The 19,685-nt window shown below is 42.5% G+C and overlaps 1 protein-coding gene across 5 annotated transcripts in view; it reads right to left on the reverse strand.

The window, feature by feature from the left end:
* MECOM (MDS1 and EVI1 complex locus) overlaps positions 1-18,987 on the reverse strand; it is a 604,375-nt gene extending 585,388 nt beyond the window's left edge. For 2 of the 5 annotated variants that reach the window (XM_040428195.1, XM_040428193.1), the window contains exon 1: positions 18,763-18,987. In XM_040428195.1, the coding sequence (XP_040284129.1) occupies positions 18,763-18,799 (37 nt within the window). In that variant the 5' untranslated portion in view covers positions 18,800-18,987. The remainder of the gene's footprint in view (positions 1-18,762) is intronic. The other 3 variants (XM_040428194.1, XM_040428191.1, XM_040428192.1) reach the window with 2 other exon arrangements.
* Positions 18,988-19,685: the final 698 nt, after the last annotated feature.

The following is a 19,685-nucleotide window of genomic DNA, read 5'->3' on the forward strand; positions in this document are numbered from 1 at the left end:
ATGTGAATATGAAGAATAACATAACAAAAACATGTTCAGGATATAGGTGGCACATTTTTAGGGTCTGGGAGGCAGGGAGGGAGGACAAGGAAGGTGGTGGGATGCAGGGATGGTGGTGATACCATGGGATGGCGGTGGTACCTAGGGATGGTGGTGGGATGCAGGGATGGCAGTGGTATCTAGGGATGGTGGTGGGATGCAGGGATGGTGGTGGGATGCAGGGATGGTGGTGGGATGCAGGGATGGCAGTGGTACCCAGGGATGGTGGTGGGATTCAGGGATGGCAGAGGTACCCAGGGATGGTGGTGGGATGCAGTAATGTACTGCAGTGTGTTGAAAAAGGGGTAGTCTTATATGGCGAGTATATCCCAAACTCTATATTTTCAGTGTAAAAGTTGGGGGTCGTCTTATACGCCCAGTCGTCTTATACGCTGGCATATACGGTATTTGTTGGCTGATTTACAGATTTATATATTTTTACATATTTTATCAGGGTGAAAGATATGATAATCGTCAGCACATCTCCCTGTGTAATCACAGATGTGCTACCAATAATCAATAGAACTGATTGAGGAAGGAATGACAGAGCGATGTGACAATGCGTCCCACAGTATCACTCACACAATTCTTTACTATTAAAATTATAGGCAACATTGTCACTGTGACCCAGAATTGCCTTCACTTAAAGGGGTTGCCCTGCTGTACGGGGCGGAGTTTTTGTATTAGGGTTGTCCCTTGCTGCAGCGCTGGCCAATCGTAGCGCACAGCTCATAGCCTGGGACTCCCAGGTTATGAGCTGTGTGCTACAATTGGCCAGCGCTGCAGCAAGGGACAACCCTAATACAAAAACTCCGCCCCGTACAACAGAGGGAGCTGCAGACACCGGAGCCTATACCGGGCGAACGGAGCGGCGGCCAGACATACTAGTAAGTGCAGGGGGACCCCTGGGCGCCGCTCTGCCCACTGATATAGTTCGTTTTTAGTTTTTAAACTAGTGAAAGGTCCTCTTTAAGTCATTTCTCTAATGGTTCTTGATTTTTCCTATATGATTGCAGATGCTATTTATTATTTTTACTTTCTAAGGTAGTTATATTCTGCAAGTCGCTCGGCGTGAAACGGATTCACTCATGATTCACTTATGTCTAGTGCAGAGCCTAGGGTTGGTCCATGATACAGAGATTGTCTCTATTTGTTTTTTAAATTGTTGTGCCATGTGCAGTACCCAAAACCTGGGGTATCTGTAAAGTTTGTTTTTTTATGTAATGTTTGCAATATTATGTACCGTTTGCACTGTACACAGGCAGGTGACGTATGGTTGGCATCGGGAATGGGTCTAACCACACCTTACTCCCTTCTTGGTAGGAGTGGACTGGTCCTATTTCCTGCCATGGAAGGGGAGTCTTAGCTAGGACAGTGAGGAGTGAGGGAACACATCCTATTGCTCCTACTCAAAGAGCCTTAGGGACAAGAGAACTAGCTCAGAGAGACGGAAGGCTACAGTGTTTACAGTCAGCAGAGTGACCAGTTACCACACCTACACAGACCCTGCTGCAGGTGAAGGACTGCGGCTCAGACATCCAGGCCAGGACAACTCATAATAGCCTGTATTTACACCAAGTGGACATCTACAGCCACAAGTGCCAGACTATGGCTGTTAGCCAGAAGTTAAGGGAGAATACATCAGCAGATAGCATACCAAAGGTGCCATTTTCTGCTACATAATCATCTTTGAAGATAAATTGCACTGTGTACAAACTACTGCTGGATGTACTCCAACTTCTATTTTGCATTTAAATGAGAAAGAGAGAAAAGAGAGTAAAGAGAGACTGTTCTTTTTCTTCTGGCTTGATTCCTTATACCACCTTTTCACTGCACCAATACCCAGGGAGCAACGGCCTGAGGCAGTAGACCATGATTCATCATCTCTTCAGGGCTACTACCACTCCTATCCTCTGCCTTTACACCTCAGGGGCGTGCTGTACATGGTCCATCCCTCAAGCTCTAGATCTAACATCATGTACTGATGTTTGCCAGAGCTGTTCCTTGCAATGCATTTACAGTATATTATTATTGCATTTAAAGGGGTTGTCTCACCTTAGCAAATGGCATTTATCATGTAAACAAAGTTAATACAAGGCACTTTCTAATGTATTGTGATTGTCCATACTGCCTTCTTTTCTGGCTTAATGCAATTTCCCATCCCATGATACACAGCTTGTTTTCCAGTGTTTACAACCATCCTGCAATCCAGCAGCGATGGCCATGCTTGCACATTATAGGAATAGGCATCAGGACTTTTTCCTATAGTGTGCAAGCACAGCAACTGCTGATGGATTGCAGGGTTATCGTAACCCCTGGAAATGAACAGTGTATAATGCGATGGAAAAATTAATCAAGTCAGCAAGGGAGGCAATATGGACAAGCACAATACATTAGTAAGTGCCTTGTATTAACTTGATAGATGCCATTTGCCAGTGAGACACCCCTTTAACCCTCCCTGAAATGGCAATACTAAGTGTAGCTTTTCATCTCCATATAACATGAGTAAGGGCTTGTTCACATGACCGTATGTGTTTTGCGGTCCGTTTTCCACAGATCCGTTGTTCCACTTTTGCATTCCGTTGTGTTTCCGTTTCCGTTCCATGATTACGCAAAACGGTCCGTATGGTTTCAGTATGCTTTCCGTTGCTGATCCGTTTTTTGTGGAGATAAAAAGGAACCATGAATGAGTTAACTTTAGACTCTGCCATTTTTCACACCCCCTATATATAGCCATGGATCCGCAAAAAACGGATGACATACGAAGGCGTTCCGTATGCATTCCGTTTTTTTGCGGAACCATTGACTTGAATGGAGCCACAGAAAGTGAGTTACAGACAATAATAGGACATGACTCAAAATGTTGCGGAACGGAAATATGGAAATACAGAAACGGAATGCACATGGAGTAACTTCCGTTGTTTTTGCGGACCCATTGAAATAAATGGTTGCGTATACGGACCGTATACGGAACACAAAAAAACGTCCTGTATATGGAACGCAAAAAACGTTCATGTGCGTGAGCCCTAAAAGAAATGTTATGTATCAGCTTCTTGCCAGTTGATCTGATGCACCTCTGTGTTCTATGACATATTTAACAAACAGAATTATAACAAGTTCCCCTCTACAAGGAAGTTGTTGCAAAGTTCTCCAAAATTATGTCAGTCCCATCAGAACTTGAATTCCCAAGTATGTACATCTGGTACAACTACTTACTGATACCTTATATATTAGAACCAGTTGTTACGCTCAAGATCCAAAGCTAGGAACCAGCCTGGGAAATCAAAGGTCTTGTAATATAAACTGTAATGTTCTATTTTTGGATTTATTCTTTTATCTCACATTGTACTTTATTTTATTTTATTGCTTCCCAAAAGCTGCTATCAATTCAGACATAAAATTACATTAGGAAAGTATTATTGACATGTCAGTCATAATCATGCAGAGGGTAGACCGAGATGAACTTTGTGTATTTTTTCGAGATGATCTCCACTTGGTGTTCTAAAATTATTGAATTATGTTAGGTTCCTAACAATAATTTTCATAACTCCATCCTTTTTTTGCATCGGATATTTCAGCTATATTTATTCCATTATATGGTACAATTTATTTTGACTAGATTAATGTAGCACCATTGGGTGCTTTATAAATAATTATATATCCAGTCATTTAATTGCTGTAGTTTTCATATCTTATTAGTGTTATTGGGTTTTATTGTGTCCTTGCTCTAACCCTAACCTACCACTCCTTTGAAAGGGTAAGACGACCACAGGATCTGACTGCCATGATGAGCAAAGGCTACACAAAATGGCCATTTGTCACTGTGGGTGGACAGGCTGGACCATGTGGTCTTTGTTCTACAATGAAGTGAGTTGCAATTTAGTATTTTCATTGGTGCTAATTTCTCAATATAACATTCTTAATTTGTCTGCTCTCATAGATTGCAAGAAAGGCCCTCACTTCTACTGTTTGATTAGTTTGTTATTCTGTAATGTCTAATTTGTCTGTACTCTCTCAACTGTAATGTGCTGCAGAGTATGTTCCCTGAATTTAAATGGGTTACCCCCACAGCAACAGTAAATGATCTAAAACAACAAAAGAAGTCATGCTTGTCACTTTCTGCCCCTGCTGGTTCCAGCGTCGGCCTCCAGCCTTCGCCAGCAGTGTTTGTTGCCTGGGCGCAGCAGCAACATTCTGTGCACACTACATCACCCCTGCAGCCAATCACTGGCCTCAGCAGTCACATCCCATATACTGCTGAGACCAGTGATTGGCTGCACAGTGACTTGGTGTGCATAGGACATCACTGATGCAGCCAGGATGATGAATCAGCGCTGCAGGACCAGAGCGCAACACTGAAACAATAGGGGGGAAATGGTGTATCTTCTTTTTAGACCATCACTATAGTTACTTAGGTTGAGAAAAGACACAGTTCCATCCATTTCAACTTCTCTCGATCAAATATATATCATTCATTGTTAGATTAAATGTTATTTTAATACAATTCAGCATTAAAAACTAGTTACTTTTGTAACTTTCTGTTGCAAAAATGCTCAATTATATTTAATCTGTACAGTAAAGTGTACGTCCGCTCAGAAAGATGGTTGCACATGCTCAGTTCCATCCTTCAACTGCCACCAGATGTGCCTGCTGTTAGAAGCTGTGAAATTTACAGGGAGGGAGCTGCAGCAGAAAAGACACACACCCTGAGCTGTCATAGGAAGAGAACAGCAGCAGAAAGGACATCTCCCCCCCCCCCCCTCCCCAGAAAGGACACACTCTCTGAGCTGTAACAGGAAGAGAACTGCCACAGAAAGGATGCCACTGAGCTATGCTAGGGAGATACCTGCAGTAAAAAGGACCCACCCCTTGGAAAGGACATACCCTCTGAGCTGACGGCCAAAAGAGAATATAACAGAGCAATTGGAGCAAAGAATGGGAAGATCTTTGCAACAAAGAAATTGGTATGTACTATATTGTGTGATTTAGATATTTTACACCAATCATAGCATAACCCTTTTAATTATACCCTTCAAAGCCATTTGCTATTAGATAATCATCTACCGCTCTTCTCTTTTTAGAAGCTGAATAGCTAACTAAAGCACCTTATAGAAGTCTAACCTGTGTGCAGCTATTAGACTAAGCAGCCACCCCCTGCAGGTAGCTGTTCATTCCTTCTTTCTTCCCAGTTGTACCTACAATGTAATAGGCAAGTCCTCAGTCCTGCACCGCACTTACAAATTCACCCTCCGAGAACTGATTATTGCTCAGCAGCTACTGCAGGGATAAGTACCAAGATACACTGTACATGCACTAAAGCGCAGGAGCGTGCCCAGTGGGACACAAAACACGTGGTGATCACAGACAACACAAAGGTGCTGCCGTATGGCTCCTGTTTGACTTTAAACACTATATCATATCTGTATTTATCCAGGAACTTGACCTCAGATAGACATGATCTTCTTCATATACTGATTGCATTTTCAGTTTCTCCCACTGCCAACCTGACAGCTAACCACCTTGTTTGCAGCCTGCCTTGACCTTGATCTATCTGTTGGAATCGGTATTTCTCACTGGATTGTGAATAGGTTTGTCTACCGTCAAGCCAAGGAGTCCAGAAATAATAATGGTGTATTCACTGCTGTGAACATGTGTAGTTCTAGGGAAGGTGAAAGCCATAGGGGAGACTTATTAAGCTCAAAACTGGCTTAGAAAGTTGCAAATTTTGGCGCCAAAATTTTCAGCTTTTTGCCCCTTTCCTAGACTCTTGCCACCTTTGTAAAAAGTAGGTGAGGCATGGGCCGGAGGGATGGGCTACGGGCAGTAACCCTGCACAAGACACATTTAACAACATGTGTGCTGGAAACTGGCATACATCATACCTGATATCTACTCCAGCTGGAGTAGATTTCAGTTCTGGTGCATGGGTGGCCTGAGATGTGCCACAATTATTAAGAGGCTTGACATCTCAAGCCAGCACAGCAGAGATTAAAGGGAATGCATCAGAAAATGACCTATTGTTTAAATCATGTTTTTATGTTTAACATATTTTTAAAGAATTTTTGATTGTTATTTTTTGTTTTCCATGTCACTTTCTATACTTAAACAAAACCCATAAAATCCTGCAGATTTCGGATGGGCCACTAAGCCTAATTATAGGTGCCACTTCTTGGTCTGTACAGATCACTTTACTGCCGTTACCTGCTTATCTGTCATTCTAATGCTTTCTGTAATGATAGCACCTCTGTGTATGGATAAGACAGGATCCACCATTCCCTTGTACAATCGCCGCTGCACAGGTCACAGAGCATGCCTAAAAAACTCTCCTATAAAAATTAATGAAATCCCCTCCAGACTATTGTGTCTATGGCCCATGGGGCTGCCGTAAAGCAATTTTCTTAATGCTTTGTTAATGCTGTTAAGAACAGCTCAGGCAAGATGGCCGCCCCCATAATCATGTTCAGGAAATAGTGTAAAAAAAATCTACAATCAGAAAGAAAAAAAGATTTGAAAAAATGGATATGTGCTACTGTCTGGTTTTAACTGGCAGAAAAAAATGTTGGTGACGCATTAAGACCAATGCACCAAATGCCAGTCTTGATTAATCTCCTCTCATAAATGAAGATCACAAATCACCTATCTTTCTTTATTGGGAGCGAAAGTTGGAAGATACTACAGTTCCTGATAGAGATATCAGATTTAAAACTTGCTCCTGCAGAAAAAGTGTGAGAAGCTATTGATATTGACACATATGGTTGCTATAGGGAAAATATTTTTGGAATCTGTTGTTAAAGTTATTCTTGTAAAGTTTCCAAGCATTCTAAAAATCAGTAGCTTACTGAAAGACCTGTGGGACATCAGAGCTGCAAAACCAGAGCTGCCGACTCCCCCATATATTTGAGTACCTTTAATAAGACCAACGACTTATAGCATTTAGCAGAATTTCCCAGAGTGTCAAAAACTTAAACAAGCTTTGGTCCTTTTTCCACTCCAGTCACAACTAAAGAGAAATACTCAATTGGCAGAAGATAGAAGCTATAACCTAGTCTACACGAGCATAGGACTGGTTTATCCAAATAATTCTGCTACATTAATTGCCATGTCGATGCAAAAAAGTCCTTAAAACAATAAACTGGCTTTATTTTTCAGGTCCAACTTGTAAAAATAGTTTTACCATTGATGCATAGATATACAGGTAAAGCGCAAAAAATCTGAATATCGTGCAAAAGTCCATTTATTTCAGTAATGCAACTTAAAATTAGAATTTTGTGAAAAGGTTCAATATTCTAGGCTGAAAGTGTCACCCTCTAGTCAGCTAATTAATCCATACCCCCTGAGCAAAGGGTACCCGAGATTGTGACTTTGGGGTTTTCATAAACTGTAAGTCATAATCATCCAAATTATAACAAATAAAGGCTTGAAATATCTCGCTTTGCATGTAATGAGTCTCATATGTTAGTTTCACCTTTTAAGTTGCATTACTGAAATAAATGAACTTTGCACGATATTCTAATTTTTCGAATTTCACCTGTATATAAGTGAAATATTGGCTTGATAAAGGCCGTCTGGTCAAAACATGCATGTTTTAACATAGAAAATAATACTTTTGTGATTTTATTAGAGTTCCGGTACCTTGGATTTTGTACAAAGATAGCTGTCAGTCCCCAACGCCTTCCCTGTGTACAATGAACTCAGAAATAGCAGAGATATAAATGTATAAATTACAAGTTTTACTGAATATTTTCCCATAAAACTATATATCAATCAGCTCAGCTCCTCCTGCTCTATAACCTGGTGCTTTCAGATTGCATTGCATCTTGTGGTGACAGGTCCTCTTTAAACTTAGTTCCTTAGTGCTGATATAGGACAATGCTTGCTTACATACATTCATCTATAGGTATATGTGCCACCCATATGGACAAGACATGGATAAACAATCGGACGCTTTTTTACATTTCAGGCTTGATTTAACCCATGCCTTAATTATACTAAAAACAAATATAGTCTTTGTTCTACTAGATAAATGTTCTTTCATAGTCAAAATAGTCGCCTAATTAGTATCCAGAAGAACCTCATTACCTTTGCCATCTGAAGACATCTCCTGAAGCTAGGAAAACATTGGAAGCAGACCACTCTGTGCAGCTGACCCTGTCACTTTGCTCTGTTCTTCCTCACCCTGAAGTATAGCCGCATTGTTTTCCCCTGGGACCACGAGCTGACTTTTTATTCTTATACTTGATGGCCTCACATGTGAAATAAAGCCATCAGACGTAATTAGAGCCTTTCATGACAGGATAAACGCATCAATATGGAATGCCACACAAACATTATGCACACTCCCTGTGTGTTATCACTGTCTAATATCCATCACCCAATTCAAGGGTTTAAAAGTCAGTCACAGCCACTTAGTACCAACATGGGAGGTCCAGGGGAAGATATGGCACAGAATACAACAATACGCATTTATACTCATATAGCTGACAGCAAAATGCAACATTGTACTGGCTAAAGCAATCATAATAATAATAATATTCAACACATAATACCGTAGATAACAAATAACAGAATTCACATGATCATTCGAAAGAAATTGAGAATGTGGCTATTTTATTTTTCCAGGTACTTCACATTCCAACAACATTTTGGAAATATATTAAATACCTGTCTTCTCCGACACTGCCAGAGGTAAGACAAACAGTAGGATGCATAGCTCTAAGAAAATTTTAAGGGGTTGTCCTGGAATGATTTAAAATGGCTGCCAGCAAACTGTCCTAGAATGTGAGCAGAACTGGTTGCCACCGCTTGCAGAGCTGCCTACGGGGGTGAGGGGCAGGGTTGCCCTACACACTAGGCTCTGGCACTTACAAATACTACACATCGGTGAGCTTTCCTGTCAGGCTGCTCAGCCATGAAGACATATCATAGGCAGGATCACATCATTACCATCTATTGTAGAACAGTGTAGTGAGACCCTGCCCCCTCACCCCCCAGTCCTGCTCCCATACTAGGGCAGGTTGCTGGTGGCCATTTTAAATAATTCCTGGAGAACCCCTTTAAGTCAACATTTTAATCATTCAGAATGCAGACGTGAGGGCAACGTTCTCCTCCGCCTACTAACTAGTAGAAATCCAGTAGTTGAACATGCATGGTTATTGCTATAAGCAGATATTGCTGACAGCACTCAACCCCTGGTTGAAAAATGGATCAGGCATGTTAAATTACATACAACATACCAAACACCTTGATTCCCCCAACAGCAGACCCCAATGAACAGTAGATCCTGCCAACCGTTGCTTAAAATGAATATCCCATAACTAACCCACAGATCATATGACAGTGCTACTAGGGAGCTGGCCCCCACCAATTCTTTTGCTGATAGACCTCAACCAAGCATTCAGTTCCCCTGCAGTGCTACCACAGGGCAAATGGTGCCCATTGAAATCACCTAACCGTTGGTTCCTCTATAAGAGAAAGTGTGACTCTTTGCAATTGCTTTCCTCTTCCAGTTTTTAATAAAGGTGTCATATACATCAGAAAATGTGTAGGAATACATATAAGCAAAAATGTGCATCTCTGTGAAGACAGTGAAATAAAATCAGACACCAGAGGCTCCACAGCAGGGTGCTGTATTGTGGATTCATAGGAAACTAGTGCACGAGGCTGGCCAACATGGATTTCTAAAAGCCAGGATTCTATGGAAACACTTTAGACCAATTACTACTTGCCTATGACCAGCAAGAAATTACTTTTTACATGTTCTGATGATCAAGAATGAACATTCATAGGAACGTCCATTCAGATCATTGAACTGTCTAAACACCCTACTGATCAGCACATTTGTCAGCTATTTGGATTATAAGGGCATATAAAATGCTTTCAGGTTGGTAGCACATCTTCCCATCTCAAGTTTACGGAGAATGAATGATCATTGAAATATGTGTTAACGAAGTGGAATTCAATCCGAATTTCAGGAAAAATTAGATTCGCCACGAATCCGAATTTCTTGGCACTTCATGGTGACGAATACAATTTTCCTGAAATGGCGGTAAAAAAAGAAAAGAAAATGCATACTCACCTCATCCATTTGATCTTGGAGAGGCTGTCGTGGCCATCTTGATAGAAGAAAACACGCCAATTCTCACACACGTAATGTGTGATGTCACCAAGTCATCACACTGGGCTGAATGTGACTCTGATGCCGCAATCAGCGTTGAACGCGGTATCTGATGGGTGAAATGACGGGGAAGGTGCAATCACCATTCCCCATCATTGTGCCCACTCCATACAATGGAATGCGATTTGTTACGAAGTAATTCGGAACAAATCTAATTTCTTGTCAAAGTTCGGCATAGCTGCCAAATCTAATTTTTGAAAACTTTGCTCATCACTAATAGGAACAGTTGTTTGTCCCCTTACAGTTTGAATCGACCCATGTACAGGCTGTTTAAATAAGAACCAATTGACCAGTTATTGCACCATTATTTACTCGTTACAGCCGTACATTGGGCCATCTGTAGTTTTGAGCAAAGTGCGTGACAGCACGGATGGCAGACCTTCTCCATAAGGTGAAGTCAAACTTGATTTTAGAAATGCAAAGAAAAATACACATCCAGATCTGAGGGTCTTGCGTGTACCCAACCTGTTCAAATACATATTTCCTTTAAAATAACACATCACCAGGTACAGACGGGCAATGATCTCCAGACCACAGTCATTTGTCCCCGGCCTGAATTAGCTAACAAGTCAAGCAATGGCATACATTTTATCATGTAATATTATTACTGGGTGTCTGTTCATTCACATTACGGAGTGAATCTATTAAGTAATAGCCTTTTAAGGCAAAACAAGCGGAGCCTCTCCTAAGTTTGTATGCCAGGCCGGTCTGAAATGATTGAGCCTATGCAGGACACCGCTAAAGTCAGAGTGAACACATGGGCCTCCAAGAAATGATTAATTCTTAACTGACTTTGTGAACCAAGCTTTGTTTTTAGTTATGATTAGATATCATGTCACAGAGAGCCGTCCAGAAGAGCCATGTGTTACATTAGAGGCCATATACTGTGCAGAGTTCTGCTGCCTACTCGGCTCTGTTTGTATGTATTTATAAAGCAAGGCAGCCTTCGAGACCTGTAACAAGATGCTGTCGTTTTTTAAAGAGGTAAAATAATTTTCAAACACAGACACACAATGAGTTTATTTATTTAGAAAGTTGTTAAATAGAGTCTGGGAATTCAGATATTCAATGTTGACATTGTGCAGAACTGGACATAAGCCAAGCTCAACTTTCTCTCTCCCTCTCTGGAGACACCCAATGAACCAGGAATTTTGACTTTCTCCTCCTTCTTCGCTAAATAGGTAAAAGTCATTAATTACAAGACAAGGCTGTATCGGAGCCATAATCAAGTAATGGGATCCCGGAATAGGGAACTACAAAGGCTTCTAAGTGTGTTTAGCTGTAAAGCCAAAGCCCAAAGTAGCATGTCTGACTTTTGGAAATGGGGTTTTGTAAACAGACCCTTCCTTCTCTTGAAACTTTTTATTACATGTTACCCAAGCAATATGGCTTTGTTTTATATAAAATGAGCCCGTCATATAAAGCTGTCAGTTTTTTAACTCCACCACCTTAGCCATACCATTGATCCAATTACTAACCCGTTACATGCCAGGTGGGTTTCCAAACTTCATCTGGAATTAAACGTCGGCTAAATCTTGTTGGAAGAAAGTTCTGCTTAAACCGGCGAAGATTAGTACCCAAAATAAAGAATTATTGCGGAAGAGCCTACTCAAGAAATACTTCCAAATGTGATGGAAATTACCCAAAACAAATGGATTTAAGTGCAAACGTAACTATAAAGGATTACTAGGGCACTGGACAAAATCCATTACAAATACTACTAAAGGCGATAGGTACTGCCCACAAGGAAAGGTTCCCAGTTCAACAAGGGGAGCATGCTGTGGCAGAGAATCTAGCACAGTATCTTGCCTCATCAATATATACCAGCACACTTATACCCTGTAAATTACTAAGGGTAAATTATAAGGGTTATTTCTAGATTCTTTAAGGGTATGGCCAAGTGTTCAAAAATGAATTAAAAAATGGAGATGTCATATCTGTCCACAATACTTTCTGTCCCTTGTTTATGATCTGCTCCTGAACGTGTGGCCATACCCTAAAGCATCAGTACAGTTTTATTAGCCCTTGGTGGAGTATGCTTAGGACTGGTGGTTATAAAATAAAATACTATCTTTCTTGCAGCTTCTCTTTAGGCTACCAGTTTCAAAATGATGAGTGACGTTACCCATGGTGCCCCTAAACTACCTCTTCCTCCATACTGCCACTGGAGGGGAGCAGTAGTTTGAAATCACAGGATCATGGGCATCACAGTAGTATCTAACAGTCTATGTTAACACAATCTTTAGGTTAAAGAGTACCTAACAGGCAGCATGTGATAGAGCAGGAGGAGCTGAGCAGATGGATATATCGTTTTATGAGAAAAGGTTAAGTGAAACTTACAGTTTTACACAGGGGAGGACTTATCAGCGACTGATAGCATTCTCTCTACATAGATAGCTGTCAATCACTGATAACATCTCCCTCCTTGAACAACGGAATCAGAAAAAGCAGATATATAAATGTATAAATTACAAGTTTTACTGAATCTTTTCTATTAAAAAAACATATATCAATCTGCTCAGCTCCTCCTGTTCTATAAAATGCTGTCTGCAGATTGCACTACATTTCATGGTGACAGTTCTCTTTAGGCTTTCACACCTGCGTTCGGTGTGGATTCGTCTTGTGTCTGCACAGACGGATCCGCACCGATATTGCAAACGCTTGTATCCGTTCAGAAAGGATCCGTTTGCATTATTCTTTCAAAAAAAAGTCTAAGTCAAAACGGATCCGTCTTGACTTACATTAAAAGTCAATGGGGGACGGAACGGATCCGTTTTCAATTGCACCATATTGTGTCAGTGAAAACGGATCCGTCCCCATTGACTTACATTGTAAGTCAGGACGGATCCGTTTGGCTCCGCATCGTCAGGCGGACACCAATATGCTGCAAGCAGCGTTTTGGTGTCCGCCTCAAAAGCGGAACGGAGACCAAACGGAGCCAAACTGATGCATTATGAACTGATCCTTATCCATTCAGAATGCATTGGGGCTGAACTGATCCGTTTTGGGCCGCTTATGAGAGCCCTGAAACGGATCTCACAGGCGGACCCAGAAACGCCAGTGTGAAAGTAGTGTTAAATGTAGCACACGGGACAGTCACTTTTAGCACAGATACACTTATTGTAGATGCAAGAAATTCAAATGAAGCTGGGAAAATGATGTCCAATGTATCAACTTACAACATATTTGTACAGGAACTCTATATGCTATGTCTGACCAGTCCTTGACAAACTGGTATCAATGCAGGACAAAGCTCTCCAGATGAGATCCAGCTATAATAGATGATGTTTACAATGGGAATGACATATATGACTTGGATAATGGATTATTGGGGAATGACTTCCTATTGGCCTGCATGTGCAACACCATCCTATAACACAATGTTTGTAGAGTACCATCTGGTAAATTAGGGTTTTCCTGCAAAACAAAATTAGGCTAAAGCAATGGCAAGGAAGGTCTTCAGAAGCTATTACCTGCTGTCTAGTAAACACACAACGTCATTATATTGTTACCGTGACTTACAGAATTAGCAGCAAGACATTTTATTCTGTGAGAGCTAAACATATCATTATATGGTAAGGATATAGATAATGATAAATATTGGACAAAACTGACAATTTCCGCAGCCTTTCCAGATTATCAGCTATTAGCTGGCCATATCTGTGTGTGCAAATTACTGACAGATAGTTACATCTAGCAATAATCGCTATGATTTCTTCCTTTCAGAGTAAGTATATTTACCAAATGTATGTGCACAAAGAGATCCATGATAGACACTAAAATGTATTTATTCTTCATCAAAATTGATTTGACCGGGGGCATGCTCCATTTTGTTGAGTGGGACTGAGCTGCTCCTAGGCCATGTGACTAATGAATGGGATGTCCCATGGCCTGGGGCGAACTGAGAACTTAAAGTGGCCCTGGAAAAAAAAAAAAGTGGCCCCATGTTGTAGGGGTGGTTCCAAATTGACAGAAGGTGGGGTCAACACAAGTAGGCGAGGTCAGCAATACCATAATGCAAAGTTCCATCCCATCAGAACCATATGCCACAGACAGCACAATATATTGCCCCAAAAGCTGTCCCCTCTGTGGTGGCCATCAGCAGCTGCCATTTTCTGTCCTTCTCCTCCTCCAGTTGTCTATGATTAAGTTATGGAGCAGGAGTAAGTGAGATGTGGGCCACAGCCGTTGAATTCAGGAGGGCTTAGGCGGCCCCCTGGGCATCAGTCCACTGGGAAATTTCCCTGTAAGGTCTATGGGCAATCCGCCCCTGAACATGGCCTAGGAAGAGGCCTAGGCGCTCATGAAGTACTGTGGTCAATTTGTACAGCTGATCAGTGGGGTTCACCGGAGTCGGATCCCCACTGATTTCATATTGATGACCTCTCCTTAGGATTGGCCACCAATAGGTAAATCCCAGAATACTCCTTTGACATTTGTTGAAAATTTGAACATGGGTAGTTGGATTGTTTTCCATAGTCAGAACTTGAAGGTTGAAAAAGAAAGGAAGAAGCAACATACAATTGCCGATAGAGAGAGAAAGAAAAAAAGAGATAGTGAGTGAGAGAAAGAAAGAGAGAGAGAGAGAGTGAGAGAGAGAGAGAGAGAGAGAGAGTGAGAGAGAGTGAGACAAAGAAAGAGAGAGAGAGTGAGACAAAAAAAGAGAGAGAGAGAAAGAATGAGAGAGAGAAAGAAAGAAAGAAAGAAAGAAAGAAAGAAAGAAAGAAAGAAAGAAAGAAAGAAAGAAAGAAAGAAAGAAAGAAAGAAAGAAAGAAAGAAAGAAAGAAAGAAAGAAAGAATACACTTGGTAAGAGAAATGAGGCAGGCTTTGTATATCGGTGCCTGGTTCCACACATGAAGCATGGGTTATGATTCTGTCTCTGATATTCAGCATAGCGGCTCTCTGGGGTAATATGTTCCTGGGACATTCTGGCTCATTATTAGCACTTTGTGCCAGATGCAGTAAAGAGTCACTAAGAGGTAATGGCAAAGTGATGGCAAATAAACAGTAAAGAGCTGGCAGGATTTCACTGCTCACAATACAGATCCGCGTGGACTATTAAACAGGCACATAAACTTGCCAGGGCTTTAATGTGTGGACACAGCGGCTGAGAGGTGGGGACGTGTGACTTTATGAAGTCACATGGCGGGGACAGGCGCTGGAAGCGCTAAGGTGTAGAGGCAAGTGCAGTCATGTCCCGCCACTTCACAGGGCTGACCTCTGCACACACAGAACCCCCACTTTACTGTATAGTACACTGAGGCTAGTGGTGGTCCTTGGGCTGACCTCTGCACAAACAGTACCCCCTACTTTACTGTACTGTATAGTACACTGAGGCTAGTGGTGGCCCTGGGGCTGAGCTCTGCACACACAGTACCCCCACTTTACTGTATAGTACACTGCAGCTAGTGGTGGTCCTGGGGCTGAGCTCTGCACACACAGTACCCCCTACTTTACTGTACTGTATAGTACACTGCAGCTAGTGGTGGTCCTGGGGCTGACCTCTGCACAAACAGTACCCCCTACTTTACTGTACTGTATAGTACACTGAGGCTAGTGGTGGCCCCAGGGCTGACCTCTGCACACACAGAACACCCACTATACTGTACTGTATAGTGCACTGTGGCTAGTAATGGTCCCGAGGCTGAGCTCTGCACACACAGTACCCCCAATATGCTGTACTGTATAGTACACTGCGACTAGTGGTGGTCCTGGGGCTGACCTCTGCACACACAGAACCCCCACTATACTGTACTGTATAGTACACTGCGACTAGTAATGGTCCTGGGGCTGACCTCTGCACACACACACAGTACCCCCTACTTTACTGTATGTATAGTACACTGCGACTAGTAATGGTCCTGGGGCTGACCTCTGCACACACAGAACCCCCACTATACTGTACTGTATAGTACACTGCGACTAGTAATGGTCCTGGGGCTGAGCTCTGCACACACAGAACCCCCAATATACTGTACTGTATAGTACACTGCGACTAGTAATGGTCCTGGGGCTGACCTCTGCACACACACACAGTACCCCCTACTTTACTGTATGTATAGTACACTGCGACTAGTAATGGTCCTGGGGCTGACCTCTGCACACACACACAGTACCCCCTACTTTACTGTATGTATAGTACACTGCGACTAGTAATGGTCCTGGGGCTGACCTCTGCACACACAGAACCCCCACTATACTGTACTGTATAGTACACTGCGACTAGTAATGGTCCTGGGGCTGACCTCTGCACACACACACAGTACCCCCTACTTTACTGTATGTATAGTACACTGCGACTAGTAATGGTCCTGGGGCTGACCTCTGCACACACACACAGTACCCCCTACTTTACTGTATGTATAGTACACTGCGACTAGTAATGGTCCTGGGGCTGACCTCTGCACAAACAGTACCCCCAATATACTGTACTGTATAGTACACTGAGGCTAGTAATGGTCCTGGGGCTGAGCTCTGCACACACAGAACCCCCACTATACTGTACTGTATAGTGCACTGCGGCTAATGGTGGTCCTGAGGCTGACCTCTGCACACAGCGAACCCCCACTATATTGTACTGTATAGTGCACTGCAGCTAGTGGTGGTCCTGAGGCTGAGCTCTGCACACACAGAACCCCCACTATACTGTACTGTATAGTGCACTGCGGCTAATGGTGGTCCTGAGGCTGACCTCTGCACACAGCGAACCCCCACTATATTGTACTGTATAGTGCACTGCAGCTAGTGGTGGTCCTGGGGCTGACCTCTGCACACACCGAACCCCCACTATACTGTACAGTACACTGCAGAGGGTGTCAGCTATACATATACACACACACACTGAAATACATACTGGATTACACAGTTCTATACTTTTTATATTGCAATGTTTTATTGCTTTATGACAGATAATACGGTAAATCTATGTATAACTGTATATTATCATTAGTATTATTATTATTATTATTATTATTATTATTATTATTATTATTATGCAGAGCTGTCATATATGTGCCATTCCTCTATCTAAAGGGGGGAAGTCATTGTATACATAGCAGGCGCTGCATAGAAGTGTAGAGGTGTCAGGCACATAATGGTGTGTATTGTCATTGCTGATTGCTAGGTGACAATTAGAGGGGTTATTCACAGCCCTCTGGAGGGGTCCTGTCTATTGATGCACAGGAAGAATAGAGGGTCAGTGTGGACAGAGGCGGCTGACTGATTGAATTACTGGGGGTCACCAGCAAACCCCTGCTCATGACACATAATACCGCCAAAGGGAAGAGATATCTCAGGAGCCAAGAGCCCAACAATTCCCTTGCATTTCCTCTATTGATAACCATGTATAGACAGATTACTGCAGATTTATATATATATATATATATATATATATATATAGTATATTTTCATATATATTATTAGTGTATGTATACATATATATATATATACTCATTTGCATACCTTCTCTCTCTATATATATATATATATACATATATATATATATACGGTATATTTTCATATATATTATTAGTGTATGTATATATATAGAGAGAGAGAGAGAGAGAGAAAGGTATGCAAATGAGTATGTATATATATATATATATATATATACAATGTATATCTTCATATATATTATTACTGTGTGTATGTATATATAGATATATATAAAGAAGATATGCAGATAATCTCTGCCTCTGATATAAATATATATATACCAACTCCTACACTGCTCTTATTATCCTAGTTATATATAATTAAAGTCGCCTTCATTGCCAAGTTCTCCTTAGTGTCCGGTGAAAGGTAACGTCATTGCTGTATCTTTTCTCCCTCCCGTTACCGCGGCGAATCCTTACTCTGCTCTGAATTCTCACTAGATACGAATAAAACGAAATAATCATTACAACCCCCATCATCTCCTTGTTTTATAGCATCCGGAGGCGTAAACACTGCCCAGGACATCACGGACGTGTCCTACGGAATGAATTTTTCCGGAGCTGACAAACTGGATCGTATTCACATCTGATAAAGCAGAACTAAACGGATTTTTAGATTTCGCTCATTGAGAGGGGAGGGGGAGTCACACGAAACGGTCGCTTTCTATGAACATTTTTCCGCTCTCTCTGAATATTCCGGTACATAAATAAACTAGGGGGCTTATTCCGGTACCGCACGCAGGCGCGCGGAGGGTTAACGTCTCGCTCGCCGCCGCCTGTCCCGTTCAGAACTGTTACCGCGGACTCTGCTGCCAATCACACAGCGCCCACTAGCGGTCACATTTCTTTCTGCAGCTTCATTCAGCTTCCAACACTCTCAGGGCAGCATCAACTTTGTGAAAGTCGTGGCTGCTCCATCCCTGCAGCAGCCCGCACTGCCAGCAGCCCCCGCAGCCTGGACGTGGTGCAGCATCCAGAGCCTGCCGCCCTGGGGTGTTCCCTTCATGGACTCCAAGGTGTGTGGGAATGCAGGCTACTGCTGCTGCGCCTGGATGATGTACAAGACACACAGTCCTAAAGATGGCAGAAGCCCCAGAAGGGCACATTGCACCTACTTGTGGTCAGCTTCCTTGCCCGGCCCTTGGACCTCATGGTGACAGCTCTGCGAGGAGGATCTGCTGCTGGAGATTTTCCCTTGGATCTTTTCCTTATTTTTTTCTTTTTTTCTCTCTGTCTCCCTCTTTCACCCTCTCAATCCCCTTCTCATTCCGGACTCGCTATCTCCCCAGCATTGTCAGTTTAGACACCTTCGCGCATGCGCTCTTCACCTCAACCCTCTGCCAAAAAAAGTTTGCTGCGATTTATCATTTTGATTTGAGATCTTGTCACATGGAGCTGAGAGTGTATGTGAAGAGCCCCATCCTGCACGGCTCTCTCCCCTTAACCCCTGCCCTGCCGCACCCAGGACCACGTCCCCAGTCCTGCAGGACTGTCAGCGCACATTTCTCCCTCCCCACCTGTTGTGCAGGGACATACAGTGCCGCTCCACGGCTGGACGATTTCAAGGAATTGTTCGGTTTTTCTATCGCCACCGTAATACAAAATCTGTTTGCTGTGCTGGACTCGGTATATTACATGTAGTAAGTACTGATGTTACAGGGAAGAAACAGGAGTCTAATAAATAGTCAGCGATAATTATGTGCAAACGAACTCTAAGAAGTAGATGTCATTTTATGTGTAGAAAATCCTCGATTTGTACGATGGAACTATATACTGTCCGCTAGTTCTATACATTATTCTTATTACATACTGATGTGTCCGGAGGAGGAATGCGGGCCAGGCTGGGACCCCCAATACATAACCTAGCTGAAGACCGGAGGAGGGATGCGGGCCAGGCTGGGACCCCCAATACATAACCTAGCTGAAGATCGGAGGAGGGATGCGGGCCAGGCTGGGACCCCCAATACATAACCTAGCTGAAGATCGGAGGAGGGATGCGGGCCAGGCTGGGACCCCCAATACATAACCTAGCTGAAGA

Source organism: Bufo bufo, chromosome 4, assembly GCF_905171765.1.
Source record: "Bufo bufo chromosome 4, aBufBuf1.1, whole genome shotgun sequence".
NCBI classification, from domain to species: Eukaryota; Metazoa; Chordata; class Amphibia; order Anura; family Bufonidae; genus Bufo; species Bufo bufo.